Source organism: Hemiscyllium ocellatum, chromosome 13 (genome assembly GCF_020745735.1).
Source record: "Hemiscyllium ocellatum isolate sHemOce1 chromosome 13, sHemOce1.pat.X.cur, whole genome shotgun sequence".
NCBI classification, from domain to species: Eukaryota; Metazoa; Chordata; class Chondrichthyes; order Orectolobiformes; family Hemiscylliidae; genus Hemiscyllium; species Hemiscyllium ocellatum.
The window spans coordinates 27,388,634-27,409,063 of NC_083413.1; the positions used below are offsets into that span (position 1 = coordinate 27,388,634).

The 20,430-nt window shown below is 38.6% G+C and overlaps 1 protein-coding gene and 1 long non-coding RNA gene across 2 annotated transcripts in view; one reads left to right on the plus strand and one right to left on the minus strand.

Moving 5' to 3' along the window:
- The first annotated feature begins 98 nt into the window (after positions 1 to 98).
- On the plus strand, positions 99 to 18,463 carry LOC132821830 (uncharacterized). The gene is made up of 3 exons (XR_009645359.1): positions 99 to 199; positions 6,013 to 6,084; positions 18,344 to 18,463. It is a non-coding gene; the product is annotated as an uncharacterized LOC132821830 (long non-coding RNA).
- LOC132821829 (multiple epidermal growth factor-like domains protein 6) overlaps positions 9,436 to 20,430 on the minus strand; it is a 297,188-nt gene continuing 286,193 nt past the window's right edge. The window contains exons 32-38 of the mRNA XM_060834673.1: positions 18,333 to 18,461; positions 17,420 to 17,548; positions 15,306 to 15,434; positions 14,651 to 14,779; positions 11,740 to 11,868; positions 10,510 to 10,638; positions 9,436 to 9,935 (exon numbers count right to left, since the gene is read on the minus strand). Coding sequence (XP_060690656.1) covers positions 9,853 to 9,935; positions 10,510 to 10,638; positions 11,740 to 11,868; positions 14,651 to 14,779; positions 15,306 to 15,434; positions 17,420 to 17,548; positions 18,333 to 18,461 — 857 coding nt within the window. The 3' untranslated portion in view covers positions 9,436 to 9,852. The remainder of the gene's footprint in view (positions 9,936 to 10,509; positions 10,639 to 11,739; positions 11,869 to 14,650; positions 14,780 to 15,305; positions 15,435 to 17,419; positions 17,549 to 18,332; positions 18,462 to 20,430) is intronic.

Below are 20,430 nucleotides of genomic sequence, written 5' to 3' on the forward strand. Positions count from 1 at the left end.
GGAAATCACCTATGCCCAGGTTGAAGAAACTCAAAGCAGCTACTGCGGCTCCCTGACTACAGTAACAGGGCTGGGTAATCTACCGGAATTATCCAGGGCAGTCAATAGAAGGTTCGGACAGTAAAGTCTCGGCACTGCCAGGGATACTACACAAGAGTTATCAGTTACCATTCTGCAGCGCATGCCAGGATTAACCTAGGTGAGACAAAAGGGATATCTTTAAGAGTTACTAGGGATAATCTATGTGAGATATTGGCGTGATCTATATGAATTACTGGGGGATCCTATCAGGGTTACAGGAGATATTCTATCAGTATTACTGGGAGGTAAGGGTAACTGAAGTAAGTCGTAAGAGTGATATATAACTTTATGTAATATATAAAGTAATCAACACGAAGTTATCTGATTTAATATCTAGGATTTATTGAGTCAATTTCTAGGGTAACAAAGGCATGTTTTAGGAATTACTATGGAAGTAATTAGGGTATTCTGTAGGGATTACTGGATTGAGGGATAACTTTTAGGAATTATTGAAGGTAATCTTTAAGAGTTACTTGAGAATGACCAGGTTTAGTTTATAGGAACTGCTGGGTTTAATCCTTGGGAGCTTGCTGAGCTGAGTGTAATGTATAATTGTTACTGGGATACTCCATCAGAGTTACTATGCCATATTCTACAGAGGTTATTGGAGATATTAGGGCATTACTGGGTGGCTGGTATTTTAAAGGGGCTACCTGTGATAATCTACAGGATTTACTGCAGTCATCTATAAGAGTTACTGGGGGCAATCGATAGGGGTTATTGGGGGGAAAACTATAAGAGGGCTGGCATGTGAATGATATAGAATATCTTTGGTAAATCCTCTGCACCGTACCAGTAGGGGTTTTCTATAGGAATTACCAGGAGTAATATAAAGGAGTTACCGTACCTAATAGTAACCATGATAAAAACCACACGAATGGTCTTTAGGAAAGGAAACCTGCTGACTTTACATGTGATCTAGACCTACAGTAATGTGGTTGACTCTTAAATGATTATTTTCATAAATGCCTTCTGTACTCTTTGCAGGTCACTCATACTCTCCTGTGGTGTGCCAAAAACTGTACATCATACTCCAACTTCTAAATGTTTGTCATAACGCCATTGCTCTTGTAAGCTAAGCCTCTATTAATAAAGCCTATTAATAATAATTTATTAATTAATGAATACTTAATTAATAAATCTCTTTGTTTACCCTGCCATCTTTAATGACTTAAATATATGTACACTCAGGATTCTCTCTTTCTGCATGCTCTTTATCTTGTACTGTTTCTCTAGGTTCTTTGTTCCAAAGTGTATCGCCTCACACTTTTCCACATTGAACTTCATCTGCCCACTGCACCCCAATGTGTCATTATCGTTTTGAAGTTCTATACTGTTCACCTCACATTTTACAATTCTCCCAGGTTTTGCATGCATATATCAGGAAAAGCAAGGTCCCAGTACTGACATCTGGGGAACTCCACAACAAACCTTCTTCCAGAAGTACCTATTAACTAATGCTCTGTTACACCCCCTCCCACCAGCCAATGTTGTATCCACACTACTACTGTCCCTTTTATTTCATGGTGTATAATTTTCGTGACAAGTCTGTTTTGTGTCATTGGATCGAACATTTTTTGGCAGACCACATACTCATGATCTTTTCCCTCATCAGTTCTCTCTGTTTGTGTTAACTCTCTAGAAAATTAGATAGACATGATTTTCCCTGAAATAGATTATGTTGACTGTCCTGAATCAATTCTCATGTTTCCACATGGCTATTTGTTCTATCCAAAATAATTGTTACTTAAAGTTTTCCCACCATTGAAGTTGACTGATCATTACAACTTTTGTTGAGCAAGGGTATAATGTTTACAGTTCTCTAGTCGTCCAGCATTAAACCTGAACCCAGAGAAAACTCAAAGATAATTGCAAGTGCCTCTGGAACTTCCACTCTCTCTTCCTTGAATATTCTTGTATGCACCTCAAGAAAATTAGGAGAAAATGTTTAAGGAGTAGAAGACAGGTGAATGATGTGCAACGGCCACAAGGGAAGGAAAAGGATGTAAGAAAGTCAGCATTAATAATGAAAGAAAGCTTTATTCAGATAATTTGGGCTGGGAAGCAAAGGAGTGGTGATGGTGATGATGACCATTGGAGTAGCATTCCTGGGATAAGAATAAAAATGCACCTGAAAATTCAGAAGTAGAGTTCTGGGGTATGGCTTGGATAAGGAAGGACAGACAACAAAGGATGTCCAAAATGTAGTTCCCATTGAAACTAGAAAGTGACAAGTATTACATGTGGGAGGACAGAGGACATGATGGGACCTCCTCTATTCATGAACAATTCACCCAAGAAAGATTACTTTCAATGAATTGCTGCCACTTAGTGTTCACAACATATAAAGTTGCAGCACAGCATTTTAGATCACACATGTTAACTATGTCAGATTCATCTTTAAGCTGCAACATCAGTGATCAACTAGAATGACCAGCTTTTTCTCTTGGCTTAATTGTAAGTTTCCTTTTGTCTACTGCAAAGCAACTCTACTGCATGACTTGTTTTGAAGTTCATATACACCACCATGGTGGCTTAGTGATTAGCACTGTTACCTCACAGCGCCAGGGACCTGGGTTTGATTCTAGCCTTGGTTGACTGTCTGAGGTTTTCACATTCTCTCCATGTCCGTGTGGGTTTCTATTGGGTGCTGCGGTTTCCTCCTATTGTCCAGAGATGTGCAGGTCAGGCAGATTTGCCAAATCAAATTGCCCCATAATATCCAGGGATTGCAGACTTAGATGGATTAGCCACAGTAAATGTGGGGGAAGAGGGCTGGGTCTGGGTGGGATGCTGTTCGGATGGTTGGTGCAGACTTGATTGGCTGAATGTCCTTTTTCCACACTGTAGGAATTACATGATGCTATCATATTCTCAAATTGCTCATATTCGAGAAATAATTTGTAAGTTGACCTTTTAGATATTCAGGTCAACCAATTGTTTTATTTTTTACCACACTCCATTTCTGAGTTACTTATCTAAGTTCCTGTTATATGGCTCAGTGTCTTCAACTGCAGATGCACCAGCATCTCAATTCCTGTATTGCAATACATGCATTAGTTACACTGCAGTCTCCTTACAGCATAATGCTCACATTAGATGTTAACATAATGTGCATGGATTTTAAAAATGTGTCAAATACAAAGGGTATGGGATATATCCAAGGATAAATGATATATTGATTTTTTTATAGCAAGGGCTGCTGAAGTACCTATGTAAATTCAAGCAAAATTTAGTTTCCAGAGCTTAACAAATTTGCACATATTCTGCAGAAAGATATTGGATGTAGACGGTATTATGTATGTCTTACATTATGTAAATTAAACCTGTGATATTCTCATGGCTAATATAAGAAGATCTGAACTCAGCTGTCAGCATAAGCCCAAACTGAACAATAATCAGTGTCCTGTGATATCCTTGAACTAGAAAATCAAGAGTTCGAAGTTGGAAAAGTATGTACATCACTTTTTTCACTAATGCAATAAATGTTTATGAATCATTTCCTGCACACTGTGAAGTGTAATTTTGTACTTTTTTTGTTTCTGAACCTAAAATCTGCCAGATATATATACTTATGATTGGATGCAGTTTGTGGTTTTGTAGCATGATGAGCAAAGAGCAGGGAGTAGGTGGCGTGACTGCAGTCGTTAGCTGGAGTTAGAATATGGTACAGGCTGAGCCAGTTACCAGATTGGAGGAAAATTTACTTCAATAAGTTTCTTGTTTTTCAGATTTTCTGTGTTCTGCCCAGATGACGTTGATCAGTCTGATGAGAAAGATAACCAGCTAGCTCTCAACTTTCCTATTCTGGATAGATATTCAGAATAAAGGCAAAATACTGTGGGCAGGGTTGGGAATCTGAAACAAACACAGATAATGCTGTGAGAAACTCAGTAGGTCTGGCAGCATCTGTGGAGAGAGAAATCGAGTTAATATTTCAAGTCTGACAGGACTTTTTTTCAGAATAGAATTTCAGGACTTGAAATGTTAATTCTGCTTCTCACTCCAGATGCTCCTAAACCTGCTGAGTAATCTCAGCATTCTCTGTCTTTAAGCCAGATAACATGTCCTCGCTTACCATCCTTTGTAAATAGTTATGTTCTACAAAACCTGTTGCTGTTCAATTGTGTATGGATCTTACTATACCAGACATCGATGCGATACTGAAAGAGAACTGTTTGAGATATTAGGTTTCAAAGGATCTCTCTGTCCTCTTAAATGCATGTAAAGGATTTCATGGGACTATTTTGAGAAGCAGCAGAGAAGTTTGCCCCGCGGTTTTCGCTAAAATGCACCCATCAATCAACATCTCTAAGACCACTTTGTTTTTGGAAGCTTCATAGAATCCCTACAAATTGGAAACAGGCCATTCACCCCAACAGGTCCACACTGACCGTCTGAACAGCATCCCACTCGACCTGTCCCTTCCCTATCCCTGTAACTCTGCACATCCCTGAACACAATTTAGCATGGCCAATCCTAGCCTGCACATCTTTGGACTTTGGAAGGAAATCCACGCAGATATGGGGAGAACATATAAACTCCACACGGACAATCTCCCAAGGGTAGGATCAAACCCAGATCACTGGTGCTGTGAGGCAGCAGTGCTGACCACTGAGCCACCATGACGCTTACTGAGCACAAATTGGTCACTATGTTTCCTACATTACAACAATGTCTACACTTCCATAGTGTCTCATTGGCTGCGAATCACTCAAATGTTCTGAGATCATGAGAGACACTATACAAATATAAATCTGACATTCCTTCTTTTGGATCATATTTGAAAACTTTGGTTCACTTAGGTTGAATATGGGAGGGGAATAACTGTCTGTGTGCCTAGTAAAAGTCAAGGAATTGACAAAATTGTTCAATGTTTTTGAAAAGAGGAGTTGTAACTTTATTTATAAATTGTGTATAAAAATAGCACCAAGTTCAACACAGAATATGCTTGGAAATGCGTTATTCAATTGAAACAATAACATTACAGAATTCTGAGATAACTTTGCAATAACATTCACCTTTGGCAGGGAAGAAAGAATTCTAGGATTGAATCATCAGCGCCCACCATGAGGTTTATTCACCCTGCCTAATTTTGCCTTTCATTGAAGACAGTGCAAAAGAAAATGGGGAGGGGGTTGCAGCAATGGGAGACTAGTGTGATACCACTGGCTTTTCACTTGCTTGAAGTTGTAAACTACCGCCAAAGGTGGAGGGTCAATCAGTGGGAGCGAAGTGGTGACTGGGAGAGTCAGGAGAGTCAAGAAGGCAGCAGTGAGCAGTAGGTAGGTGGTGAGTTTGAGGGTGACAGGTTGAGAAGCAAACAGCGAGTCAGTATATCAGGATATGGCAACATTTTCAATTCCGTGATCCCTCATTCTCCACAACTATTCCTGTTACAAATGTGCAGACCGATTAAAAGTTAAATAGTGAAATATAATTAAGTTGCCACTAGATGTCACTATCATAATTTGGAAACACGAATATTAACATGACAATGCTAAATATAGTAAAAGGCAAATGCATTATTCCAGACTTTGTTAGACGCTTGGACTTCTTAATCCAATACTGGATTTGATAATCTTGGTAGCTTTTAATATTTGAATGCAAGATCTAATCAGAATCAAATTCCCACAAAATATAAATAAAGAGCAAATAATAGATGGTACTACCCTCCTGGTATCACAAGCTCTCTTTATGGTGTACTCCCATAACTGAGTAAACCAATTTCCATGTTAATATTTCAAGTACAGCACACATTTACAGTCAAATGATTTTATAAAACAAACAAGCATACACAGTACAGACATTAATACAACTCAAATACAATCTAAAGGATTTAACACAGATAAATAAAATAGGTTGTTGTACAGAAGACTTGCTTGAGTGTCTAGCAGTTGGGTCATACATTATTTTTGGAATTTTCCATAGTGCCAAAGGAACACTGTCAAGAAATGAACTCTGCGCCAGCTTCCAGTCAAGCCAGGAGGTACAATCCTAAAGGTTGGAAATAACCAGGAGGGTCAAGTATTCTGATTCAAATAATTGTGTTGCTGACATTACTCATGTGGATTCTCTCAAAATATCAATGCATAAACAAATGATCTAATATTTCATCAAAGTAAGAATATACACAGACAAATGAGCTCCTGGCAGTCTCGTGGATGAAATAGAAATGTTTAGCACAATCATTTGTAATACGCTTTGAAAATTAGGGGTGAATCAGTGACTCAGTGGTTGTGCTGGATACATTTAGTATCTACACCTTGTATATTTACCAGTTATTTAGAAATGCATTTCCCCTTATCAAAGCACAATCAGTATACACTTCTAATCAATACACTTATCTGCCATGCACAATGAAGCTGTTATACTTAGAATTTCAGAGCACCTTTTACAGGGAGGTAACTGGGAAAGATTAAAAGATATGGGAATAAGAAAAGTGTAGGAATTGAAATCAGATTAAAAAGAAATAAACAGAGAGTTGTTTCTCAGAATGGTTGGCAGGAGGTAGAGATGTCCTGGAATCTTTGGTGCTCAAGCTTCTTTGGTTAACCATGGTTTCAGTACAGAGCTAAAAAATAGGCAGAGTACATAAATTTTGAAGATCAAAGGAAGCTGCGGGAGACATTTTTATGACAATGGAATGGACAAAAATGCGGTAGATTGAATTGAGTTCAGAAAATATGAGGTGCTATGTTTTTGTTAATAGTATAAATAATTAATATTCTAAAAATGAGAAAAAAAGTTGTGACTAAGATTAGAAAAGGGATTCGGCGGATGGGTTGTGTTCAGGTCCACAAGATATCAAAAGAGACACCTCACATGGATGAAAGCATTATAAACACAACTAAATATTGAATTTTATGAAGAGTAGTTTAGAATATAAAAGTTGAGATGCAATGTTACTTACGTATAAACCAATAATTAAGACTGTTAGATAATTTTTTAGAAATAAAACAATGAACTGCAGATGTTGGGGATCTGAAACAAAACAGTAAGTGCTGGAGAAACTCAGCAGGTCGGGCAGCATCTCTGGAGAGAAACATCATTCTCTCCTCAGATACTGCCCGATCTGCTGAGTCTCTCCAGCACTTCCTGTTTTAGATTTGAAGGTACAAATTTTTTAAGCACAAAGGAGATTATGAAGTGATTTCGTAGAACATAATGAAGCAGTATATAGAAAGATGTATTTCCTAGTGATTGCTGAGTATATGAAGAGAACACACACTTAAATATCAGAGCTTGAAGAAACAGAGCTGAATAAATCTTTATGTAATGGGATGTAAATGTGTGGAGTGCATTACCAGAGTTAGTGTTTGTTTGACAGTTGTTTGCCCATTTTGCATCGTACTCGAATGTTTGCTGCCATGCCATCCTGCTAATTTGATCTTTGGAGTTTTCCAATATTTCTAAGTGATGCTTAACCACTCCCCTCACTTCAATTTTTTTTTGGCAGATGTTGTAAAATTTTGGTGTGTGTCCTGAAAGGATCAAATATTCTACAAAGGCAACCAGGTTATTGGGGAGATGAGAATGTAATTGAAGGATAATATATATTGATTGTTACTGTTTGAGGCCTTCAGCAGATATTTATCTTATGCACAGCGCTCTTCTGCATTCCTCTATCTTCACCATATCTAACATCATTTCATTGTCCACCAGGGTTCAAGTCTCACCTGCTCCAGAGGTACATAATAACATCTCTGCACAAGTTGTTTAGAATATAGCTGAACAATTGTGTTTGGTACTGCACGGTACGAGAAATTCAACAAAAATGATGAGTGGCTTCTTGTGGTTATGCTAGTTTTCTACTGGAAGGATCAAAGGTATTCTATGAATGGGATTCTAAATAATAAAGCAGTTATTCAAAACAAATATTCAGGTGTATCAAATTACTAATACAACAGATCTCAATTCTTGCAGGAGGCTATAACAAAAAAGTACAATATTTTATGAAATATCCAAAAAACCCTGATCCAGCTCATGCATTTCCATATTTTATACATGATGTTTAGTCAACATGCCAATTCAACTTTACACTTGCTGCAGGGTACCAGCGATTTGCATAGAGATTGCTGCATATATCCTCTCCCTGTGTTCAGAGATCTCAGTAATTTTTTAACTGCAGAAAATTCTGTGGGAGCACCCCTTAAATGCTGGAACTGGATTACCCCAGCTGAAATTTCACAAGTTGTTGACATTGATCAGGAAGCCTGTTGGCCTAGTGTTTGGAATGATGTGTAGAAATTTTATGATCAATCTGATCAATGAAGTTATTACACACCTCTGGAGCAGGTGAGACATGAAACCAGACCTCCTAAGCATAGAGGTAAAGGCACTACCACTGTGCTACAACAGCTCTAGAAATGAGGTATATATGTATCCTTGAGGTGGGGAATCTTTAAACGTTCAGTCACTTCAAATCAATAAAAGTGGTTATGGTGATTGCCTGCTGAGGCAAAGTGCTCATAGTCACAACTGCTAACTTAGAGGAGACTAACTATTCACAGTATATCCTGCAATATGATGGAATGTGGATTCCCTCTCGATCTGGGGAATTTTAAGCTTTCAGACAGCAAAATTGAAGTAATTATGAAAATCCCATAAGTATAGATTTTAGCCTTCCTTTTTCATTGCAAGATTGCAGTTGCTTCTATCTATCATTGACCTTAGAATTTGTTACAAAATGAAACCATTAACTATAAAGGGAACAGGATAATATACAACATTTTAAAAAGAAACAATGTGGATCTGCATTCTGGAATATCAGAGAGCAGAAACAAAATGCTGCTGCGACAGGTTAAGAGGAGAGTCACTGAAAAACAAAAGATCACTTTATGCACAAATGAAAACCTGCTTCAAAGGACTGTATGGTGTCAGTAACTGTTTAGGGTACAAACATTTTTCAGGGCTCTTAGTGTATTCCTTCAAGTGTATTTCTCTTGGTGACTATGTTTCTTATTTATTGAAAGATCAAATATCTGTCCTTTTCCACTGCTCTCTCAGCAGAATGAAATATGGAATTAGGTAGCCATGGGCACATTCACAGTTTTAGTCCAACCATTGATATCTCCAGACTGGATTGTGCTTATATGTGATGAAATCAAGCTTCAAATAGATATGGCAACTTTTTGGTAATATTCTCAAAATGTTTGAAAATTATTGAACATATTATTAATTAACATATTACAATAACAAAGGCATGATTGCAAATGAGGTGACAAATAAACCAATATACGTAAATGAGACTAGGATTCAATGGCATTCCAAAATAATGAATGAGATGACGTCAAAACGTGCATAGAATTGGCTAGTGTCTGTGAATCAATTTAAACACTTTAATCTAAAAATGTTGTTAATGTAACATATGTTCATGAACCCTTTATTGCAACAGTATTAAGCTTCTGGAGCTCCTTATGATTAATTATTGGAATCTCTCTTTTTGTCTTTGTATGAGATTTATGATCTTCCCATGAATAGAAGTATCTCAAAGCACCAAGAGCTGACCAATTCTCAAAATTGCACATGCTCACAACATTCTTCATCGGAGCTTAAATTGCTCTAGGCTAGAATCAGAATGTTGAAATGGTCACAGGATGTCATATGATTACTGAATTTAAGTACAAAGCCTTTGGTTATCCTTTGGGGTCACTTGGATAAATTCTGGGCTGTTACTCAAGAGTTCATAACATTTCCTGATTTGTTGAGGAACTCTTCAGCTGTAAACAAATCCCATTGCTTCTCCCAAAACCTGAAACTGGGATCAAACTATGAGCGATAGAAAGTTCTTTGCAGATGATGTTCTTCTGGCTGAGCACGCTCATGAGGAATCAGAGACAGTGAAGGACCACCTGAATAGAAGTAGGAAAGGCTTTTTGTTATTTATATTCCAGATCCATAGCTACTAGACTACTTCAAAATGACAACTAAAGAATTTGTAATCAGCTAACCCTTTGATGATGAAAAATGTTCTTGGCTTCAAAGCATGCAACTTTTTTCTTACACAATTCATATTAAATGATGATCAGATACAATTACAATGATGTTTAAAACAACCAAATCCTTTGTTTTCAGCTATTTTCAACTGTTTTCCCTGGTGTAAAGCCAATGCGCCCTCAGTGTTAATATACTTTTATAACAACTTGATCTTTTTTTCTTACCCTAATACCAACAGGGTAGTTCTTGAAAGGAGTAAGTTGCATTTCAATAGCACCATATATTATTTTCAGGCTATCCCAAAGTAATCAATCACGAGTGAATTATTTTGAAATTGTTTTGATCTCGTATCAGTTTGTGAACAGAAAGGTCTTAAAAGTTTTTAAAATTCATTCACAGGGAGGAGGATTGTCCTGAATTGACTCTGTGAATTTGTTTTTGATAGTAATGGTTGAATTATTGTCATGTTAAAGCAGGTCATGACTATACCTTCTTCACAAGTTGGACCCATCCACTGGAAGGAGCACACACAGCTTCCATTGCGGGAATTGCAGTGTGCCTTGTTAGCACAATTGCAAGTCAAGGAACAGTTAGGCCCAAATTGATTTATTCGGCATTCTGAGAAAACAACAAAATATCAAACTACTTTCAGAATCAACACATGAAACTTCATTTGTTCAAAAATTCAATTTCTTATCTACATTACAACAACTAGAATGCTTTTTTTTAACAACAAGAAAGGTTAATCTGTTCAGAGGATTAGAAACTTCTCTGTACTACTTTTCATTGATTGGGAGATGCTGGTGTTGGACCAGGGCGTACAAAGTTAAAAATCACACTACGCCAGGTTATAATCCAACAACTTTATTTGGAAGCACTAGCTTTCGGAGCACTGCTTCTTCATCAGGTGGTTGTCTGATGAAGGAGCAGTGCTCCAAAAGCTAGTGCTTCCAAATAACCCTGTTGGACTATAACCAGGTGTTGTGTGATTTCCTACTTTTCAATGTTACTCTGTTATGAACAGACAGTGACGTCTCATCAGAAAAACAGAGATTCTGTTAGAAGGTGTCAATTAATGCTCAGTTAATCTGCCAGACTGAGATTAAGTGAGAATCAAATTACACATATGTAGGACTGAAGGGAGATCCAATTTATATTTGTGAAATTACCAATCAGGTGCATCCAAAATTCAAGTATGGTTCCTCTTGAATGTCAGCCAATGAAGTATCACTGCTTTTATTTGTTAATGATGGTCTCAATTTCAATCTACATTAAAATTCCCTGAATGATAAGCAATGCTGGTATTTCTCAAACAAGAATGACACTCCTAAGAAATGATCTATTAAATGAAACTTCCCACATTCACCACTCCACCATTTAAGCACAGTGAATAACAGTCTAACAGTCTACCATTCCAGTTCAGAGTTCTTGCAAAACCTAGATTTACATCTTATTGTTGGAATACAATTTTGAACCCTCTGGGTAGGAAAGCAAAAATGAGAGCTAATGAGTCCTGGGAATAGGAGTCCAACATGATCCAGAAAGGCTGACAAGCACTTTCAACAGATCACAGCTCCACTCCCAAACATTCTACAATTACAGCTGCCAGACTGCATCCACATTATTTAAAATAATGAATACTCAATTACTGCAGTCATGTATTTTATCTGTGCAAAAACAGATTACAAAAAAATGGAATAGACAGGATAAAAAGATTACCACGATCACATCGGTCTCCAGTTCTACCTGGTGGACAAAGGCACTTTCCTGTAACTGGATGGCATGGTGTGAGGCCTTCACAATCGCATATCTCCTGACATCGCTCCCCAAAGCGTCCAGCTTCACAAGCTAACATATAACAAAGCAAGGTTCACATGTTAACACCTAAAACAGGGAGGAAGACTCAACTGTGCCACACTAACTCTTCCCAGTCACACACTGTCATCTCTGGAGATTGAACATTCGTGGGAGGCATTTGAAATACGGATTCATCATTCACTCTTCAAAAAGAAATAAATAAATTTCACCTATCCCAAACAAAGTTCAATGAGAGATATTACTTAGAATCATAGAATTCCTACAGTGTGGAAACTAGCCCTTTGGTCCAACAAATCCACACCAATCCTCCATAGACTAACCCACCCAGACCCATTCCCCTATCCTACCACTCTTATATTTTATGCCTGATTAATGCACCTAACCTACACACAATATGGGCAATTTAGCATGGTCAATTTACCTAACCTGCACATCTTTGGATTATGGGAGGAAACCCACGCAGACACAGGATGAATGTGTAAACTCCACACAGACAGTGGCCCAAGGCTGGAATCGAACCCGGATCCCTGGTGCTGAGGGGCAGCAGTGCTAACCACTGAGCTGCCATGCTGCCATTAGTGTTTATAATGTTGTCACAGGCCTCCAATGCATTCAATATTTGTTTTCTGTGCTTGTCTGTGTTCATATATAAATATGAACAGATCAAGGTTATGTGTAATCATATGTTAGAGAAATACAACAATGGTAAAAAGATTGCACAAAATACTATATCTAGTTTACTGTTTAAAACAGAAAGACTTAGATTCATGGAGTGCATTTCATGACCACAGGATGTCCCAAAGTGCATTACAGCTTTAAAGTATTTTTTTTTAAGTGTGTTTGATGAGGCAAATCAAGGCAGGACTTATAAACTTCATGGTCAGGTCCTGGGAGTGTTGCCGAACAGAGAGATCTTGGAGTGCAAGTTCATAGTTCCTTGAAAGTAGAGTCCCAGGTAGACAGGATAGTGAAGAAGGCACTTGGTATACTTCCCTTTACTGGTGCATTGATTATAGGAGTTGGGAGGGCATGTTGTTGCTGTACAAGATATTGGTTAGACCATTTTTGGAATCCCACATTCAATTCTGTCTCCCTGCTATCGGAGAGGTGTTGTGAAACTTGAAACGATTCAGAAAAGATTTACAAGAATGTTGTCAGGGTTGGAAGGTTTGAGCTAAAGAGAGAGGCTGAATGGGTTTGGGTTATTTTTCATGGAGCCTCAGAGGCTGAGGGGGTCTCCTAATAGCTACTTATAAAATCATGAGAGACATGGACAAGATGAGTAGCCAAAGTCTTTTTCCCAGAATAGGGGAGTCCAAAACTAGAGGGCATACATTTAAGGTGGGAGTTTAAAGATTTGAAATGGAACTAAGGGGAAACTTTTTCATGCAGAGGATAGTACATGTATGGAATGAGTTGCCAGAGGAAGTGGTGGAGGCTAGTTTAAAAGGAACCTGGATGGGTATATGAATAGGAAAGGTTTAGAGAGATATGAACCAATTATTGGCAAATGGAACGTGATGAGTTTAGGATATCTGGTTGGCGTGAACAAGTTGGACCAAATAATCTATTTTCATGTTGTACATCTCAATGACTCTATGATTTAGTCACTAAAATTATATAGGACACAGAAAAGCCAACCTATGGGTTCCAAATTTCCACAAATAGCAATGCGATAACAACCAGATAATCATTTTGTGTTGCTGATTGAGGGACAAATATTGGGGCAGGATGTCAGCAGTAACTCTCCAGCTCTTCTTCAAGAAGGGTGCCAAATTATCTTTTACATCCAGCTGAGTGTGCTGATGGGGCATTGGTTTAATGTCTCATCTGAAAGATTGTATCTCACAGCATCTCCTTGATACATTCACTGGCGTGCCAGTCTTTACTTTTGCACTCAAGACCAGGTATGGGACCGAAACACTTCGTGTTCTGATGTAGAGGCAATGTTTTACCAATTTAACCATAAATTTTGGGTCTGCAATTCAGCTCAACTCTTGAATAATTTTCACTACCATGTATTCATTACTCTTAGGATATGAAATCTGTTTAAGTAGTAATCTTGTGGAACAGATCACACATCTTAACAGGAACCACCACTGAAACCATTGTGAAACCTGGCAAATAGTGGGATCCACAAAGGTCTGTGCATCTTCTTATTCAGATAACTGCCCAAATGAAAATTTCTCTCCATTATAATCGCAGTCACAGTTCCTCAGGCAGATTCTAACCTATGTCTCATGCACCAGGTACAAGTCTAAATAGAAAAACGATACTTAAATTGTTCCTTGCAACTCTCTGCGAGATTTATTCTACAGATTTGAGTGATAGTAATAGATTTGGTGTATTATCGCTGGAAGATTAATCCAGGGTACCAGGTAATATTGTGGGGACAAATGTGCAAATCCTGCCATGACATTTGGTGGAGTTTGAAGTTAATAAAAATCTGGAATTAAGAGTTTAATAATGACTACGAAACTGTTGTTGACTGTCAGAAAATTCCATCTGGTTCACCCTTGTCTTTTAGAGAAGGAAAGTGCTATCCTTACCAAATTTGGCCTACATGTGACTCCAGAGCAAAAGCAATGCAGTTGATTCTTAGTTGCCCGCTGGACATTTAGGGACTGGCAATAACTGCTGGTCTAATCAGCAAAACTCATATCATATAAATGAACACAAAGAAAATATTTGAAACCCATCCATTGCATTACAGGCTATGTGGACCCATTGACAATCATCAAACTCTATTTCATAATCTAAACGATAGTGAAATGGCAACAATGTTGGAGAAAAAAGCCACAAGTGACATTACCTTTCTCGCAGTAATCACCATGGTAACCAGGTGGACAGATGCATTGGCCAGTGCTAGGTTCACAAGCTGCACCATGCTTACAGTCACAGGAGCGCGCACAGACTAAACCATGAAACCCCAGAGGACAAGCTAGGAAACAAAGCGATGAATTACACAGGTAAAAATAACGCACCCACTAACAATTTAAAAATTCTCACACCAGTCTCTACCCTGTTTCCTGAAGGAATTCCACATACGACTGACTCAATAAACTCTGTTTAGGAGCAACGTGCTGCATGGCAACAGCTGTGTATTGATTCCAATCAGGCAGGAGGATTGGTCACAGCCAGCTATTTGGTTGAAATAAAATTGACTTTGATGATCAAAGTACTGAAGGGAATGTGAGTTTAAACCGTGAACTAATGATTCACAGCATTCTGGGAAATAATTAACAAGGTGACAAACTGCTAACATCTGTTTACACTATAAAAGCCACATGAACCTTAAAACACTCTGTAAAAAGATTCCAGTTATTTTTCCATCAATATGCAGACTTGAGATAGCCCCAGCCTCACCAGATCACCCAAGTTACCAAGTCTCAAACAAGCCACTGCCAAGTTTTATGCATGTTGTTTGATTGTTAGGTGATGATTGTGTAAAATATTAAGCAACTTACTGTGTTCACACAAAGGGCCAAAGAAACCATCCAGACATTGACAGCTGCCAGTAAACCGATCGCACCTTCCATTATTCCAGCACAAACAGTCCAGCTGGCAGTTGGCTCCATATTTCCCCTCAGGACAAGCTGAGATACAAAAGAAAATCTTTCACGAAATATTTTGTCACAATCTTTTATACATTCCCCAGAACAGAAAACATTCTCCTCTCAAATGTATCAGTCACAATACCAGGAGTTCACTTGTCACCTCACACTCTCCATGACTTCCACGGTTCCTATTCCTCTCCCCATTCCTACTTCGCCCAACATCCCAAACCTTTGAGCATTCCCATCTGCACACACTATTCCTGAAGCCCTACCTCCACTCCCAGCACCATGACCCCCCCTAAATCCCAGAACCATTCCCCCCTTCCACTCCTAGCACCATTTCCCCTCCTACTCCCACCAGCATTCCCCCTCCACTCCCAGCACCACTCCCCCCACTCCCAGCACCAGCCACCCTTCACTCCCAGCATCCTTCCTTCATTAAGAGCTGTGCTGCCAATGGCTCCTGTAAATTTGGTGGTATCACTATGTAATCAATGACAAAAATAAGTGTAAATCAGTGCAATTAGAAATAACAGGAATGCAGAGTACTGGGCAAATGGTAAAATTCTTGGCAGTGTAGATGAATAGAAAGATCTTGGTGTTCAGGTGCATAAATCCCTGAAAGTTGCCACCCAGGTTGATAGGGTTGTTAAAAAGGCAACAGGTGTGTTGGCATTTATTGGTAGGGGGATTAAGTTTCGGAGTCACACGGTCACGCTTCAGCTGTACAAGACACTGGTAAGGTTGCACCTGGAGTATTGCGTGTCGTTCTGGTCACCGCATTATGGGAAGGATGTGGAAGCTTTGGAAAGGGTTCAGAGGAAATTTACGAGGATGTTGCCTGGTATGGAAGGAAGGTATTATGAGGAAAGGCTGAGGGAACTGAGGCTGTTTTCGTTGGAGAGAAGAAGGTTGAGATGTGTCTTCATCAAGGCGTATTAGAGAATCAGAGGCTTAGATAGGGTGGACAGTGAGAGCCTTTTTCTTCAGATGATGAAGGGGACATAGCTTTAAATTGAGGGTTGATAGATTTAGGACAGATATCAGGGATAGTTTCTTTACTCAGAATGACCTGCCTGCAACAGTAGTAGACTCAGAAATGTTAAGGGCATTTAAATGGGCATTGGACAAATATGCTGAAAATGTGTTGCTGGTTAAAGCACAGCAGGTTAGGCAGCATCCAAGGAACAGGAAATTCGGCGTTTCGGGCATAAGCCCTTCATCAGGATGAAGGGCTTATGCCCGAAACGTCGAATTTCCTGTTCCTTGGATGCTGCCTAACCTGCTGTGCTTTAACCAGCAACACATTTTCAGCTGTGATCTCCAGCATCTGCAGACCTCATTTTTTTACCCATTGGACAAATATGGATAATAATGGAATTGTGTAGGTTAGATGGACATCGGATTAATTTCGTAGGTCGGCTCAACATCGTGGGCCAAAGGGCCTGTACTGTTCTGTAACATTCTATGTTCTATGTTCTAAATTAAATGATGTGAGGCATTTGAGGGAAAATGCCTTCCCTTCTTATCCACACTTCACCGAGCACAGAGTCGATGGGTCAACACCATTGTTGCTCTTTTCAAGTTTCATTTTAGTCAGTGTAAACTAATATTTCATTCCTCCCCCGATTTTAGTATTCTGAAATAAATCATACCTGATATTATGACACTCTTAAATATATAAGATTTACTTCAATACAACAAACTGATTTACATTATAGTTCTTCTTTGTAAAATGTTACAATATACCTCTACCTCACATTCATCCTAATGTTCAGTGAGATATTTGGCAGCTCTTGCTTTAACATTCTACATTATATCTCATGCACTGTTGATGACTCCTTTATTATAGACTCATACAGAATCATTCACCATTCATTTCTTCCTCAAATGTCCAGTATTTATCTAAATCATTGACATGGTTACAACAATATTTATTGTCATTCATCCACTGTCTTAGTTCATATGTCGCTTAAATATAGAATCTGCCAAAATAGATGTGCATCTTTAATGAGTGAAGATACCTTTTTCACAATGGCGACCTGTCCATCCAAGTCCACAAGAGCATGTCCCATCTTTTGGATTACAGATACCATCATTCTGACAGGCACAACTCTCCAAACAGCCTCGTCCATAACTTCCCTGTGGACACACTGAATCAAAACAACAGCAAATTAAACTGGTCAATCAGCAACAATTGTTCTAAACTGTGTTAAACAGTGTCATTAAAACCTACCAGATAGGAGTAGTTAATTTTTCAGGATTTTGTGAAGACTTGTAGCTTGGGTGTGGATGCAGTTGTTGGTTTGCTCACTGAGCTGGCAGGTTGTCATGCAAGCGTTTTCTAGGTAATTCAGTATCAGTCAGAATATCATACCTCATGTCCAATAGATGCCTCCCTTATATCATCAGTGCAGAATTTGTTTCACCTCTTGCTAAATTTTAAAATTATCTTAGAGTTTTCTCAGTTTAAGTGAGTTCCTGTACTGGTGAGCATAAACCATCTCGAACCTAACATTGATTAGTCGAATAAATTTAGATGGGAATTCAAGCAGGCACTCCTTTCACTAACGTAGAAATGTGTTTTTATAAAACTGACAAATCTGAAGGCTCTGTTAATATTCTAAAGCACTCATATTATTAAGATAGCCCCTTGTTGAGTTTTTTTCATGGTAAAATATTTGGGTGGCAAATGGAAATTTTTCTGATCTATTGACTTTTGTGTGATGTATCAAGTAGCAATTCAAAATGATCAAATTAACTATTACGTAACTGCTCAACTATAAATAAATGAATCTGTGTTATGGGCCTTGCACAGTTCATGATCCTAGGTTTTGTAAATTGAATCTCACAATCTCTTCTCAATTCAGATATATCAAAAGTTACATTTGTATTGTGAATATGATTTGGATTTTAGAATAAATCACTTAACTGTACCTTTCTGGCAGGTAGAGCCCATTGTACCAGGCCAACAGTGACACATTCCTGTCACTGGGTCACATCGACCTTCTTCACCACATGGACAAAGCATCCTACAATCTTTCCCATAATAGCCTTCTGGACAAGCTGCAAAAGAGAAATATTTGTTCTGGTAAGTGTATGTTGTGAAATCTGAAATTCAATATTTAATAAGAACCAACAGAAGCATATTCATCCAAATATTTGAGAATAGACAGAGTGTGCAGTTTTGTGCCTTTGGCTGACCCAATGCTTGAAACAATTGGATACATTCTGGACTGGAGGCACAGTGGATCACCGATATGTTGCTAACTCTGCAGGACCATATTTGTGGTATACAATTATACAATGTTACCTGTTAAGGTGCCTCACCAAGTCTTGAGTCGAGAAACATATACTCTTATTTGTACAATATTTTCAGATTTCATGACCCCCTTTGCAAATGAAATAAACTTGTGTTTATATTATTGCCTTCAAAACCTTAGGATATTTGAAGTACCCCGCAGCCAATTAAATACTTCCAAATATGTTGTCACTGTTGTAATGTGGACAAATACAGCTGCCCAGTTGTGAACATCACAGTTTCCCAAACAGTTAATTTGTTTTTAGTGATATTGATTGGGGAGTATATTTATTTGCCAGGGCACTGGAAGCACTCATGTGCTGTTTGTTAAACAGTGTCATTAAAACCTACCAGATAGGAGTAGTTAATTTTTCAGGATTTTGTGAAGACTTGTAGCTTGGGTGTGGATGCAGTTGTTGGTTTGCTCACTGAGCTGGCAGGTTGTCATGCAAGCGTTTTCTCACTGTGCTAAGTAATATCTTTAATGCGACTTCCATGAAACGTTGTTATTATATTCTACTTGATATTTATACGATCCCATCTGTTAAGGTGGGTGTTGTCATTTTCAGTTTTGTTCTGCATTGGTTTGTATATGGGGTCAATTTCAACAAGCTTGCTGATGGCATTCGAAGTTGAAAGCCAGGCCCCTATGAATTCCCATGCATATCTTTTGTTAGCTTGTCCTTGGATGGTTGCATTCTCCCAGTCAAATTGATGGCCCTCCTTTCTGCGTGTATTGAGATGAGAGAGAGTAGTCTTGCTACTAGCTGGTGTTTGTGTATCTGGATTGATCGTTTTCTTCTGGTCTGACTGATTTAGTGTTTATGGAAGTTGTCACATAGGATTTTGTATATTATGTTGGCCCTCCATGTTGTGGGTATGGTGTCTTTCATCCTTGTATGTAATTGGCATAGTGTGGCTGTGGGGTGGTATGCTACCATGATTCCTAGTGGTTGTAGGAGTCTGGCCTTTTTGATCTGGTCTTAATGTAGAATACCTATGTATTAGGGCAAACAGTGACCTCATGGGATTGTCTGTCTGATGGGCAGTGTGGAGGATTCAATTGAGGCATTCAAGTGTGCAATGGATGATTATATGAATAAAAATAACATTTAAGGGTATGAGGTGGAGAAAAGGCATGAGCTTGGCATGAGGTAATGTTGCTCATTTAACAAGCCAGTTCAAGCATGATGGGGCAATGGCTTCCTGCTGTGCAGTAACAGTTCTGTGATTGTATAAATTGATCTGTGTATACAGAGCACTTTGAGAATATGTAGGGATTTGGAGACAATTTCAAACTGGTTACAATGAACAGAAACTAAATACTGATACCTTCTGAATACTTTCTTGAAACAGAACTTCAGTCATTTTAGTTTACAATTTCTCTGGTGAGTTTTTTTGTTGAGAGAAAAACAGTACTCATAACAAATGATATATAAGGCGACACATTACTGGCACTTAGTCATTTCAAATTTGACACCCAGGGTGAATCCAGTTCATACTGCAGGAATGAAAGTGTACTCTATCTTCTAACTGTCAGAGTGTCATGTACAATGATTCTACAGCGTCAGATGATGTGGAGTTTATGTGGATGGAATTGAGGAACCACAAAGGCAAAAAAACCATACTTGGAGTTGTGTACAGACCTCCTAACAGTGGTCAGGAACAGAGCCGCAACATGTACCAGGAAATAGAGAAGGCATATCAGAAAGACAAGGTCACAGTGATCATGGG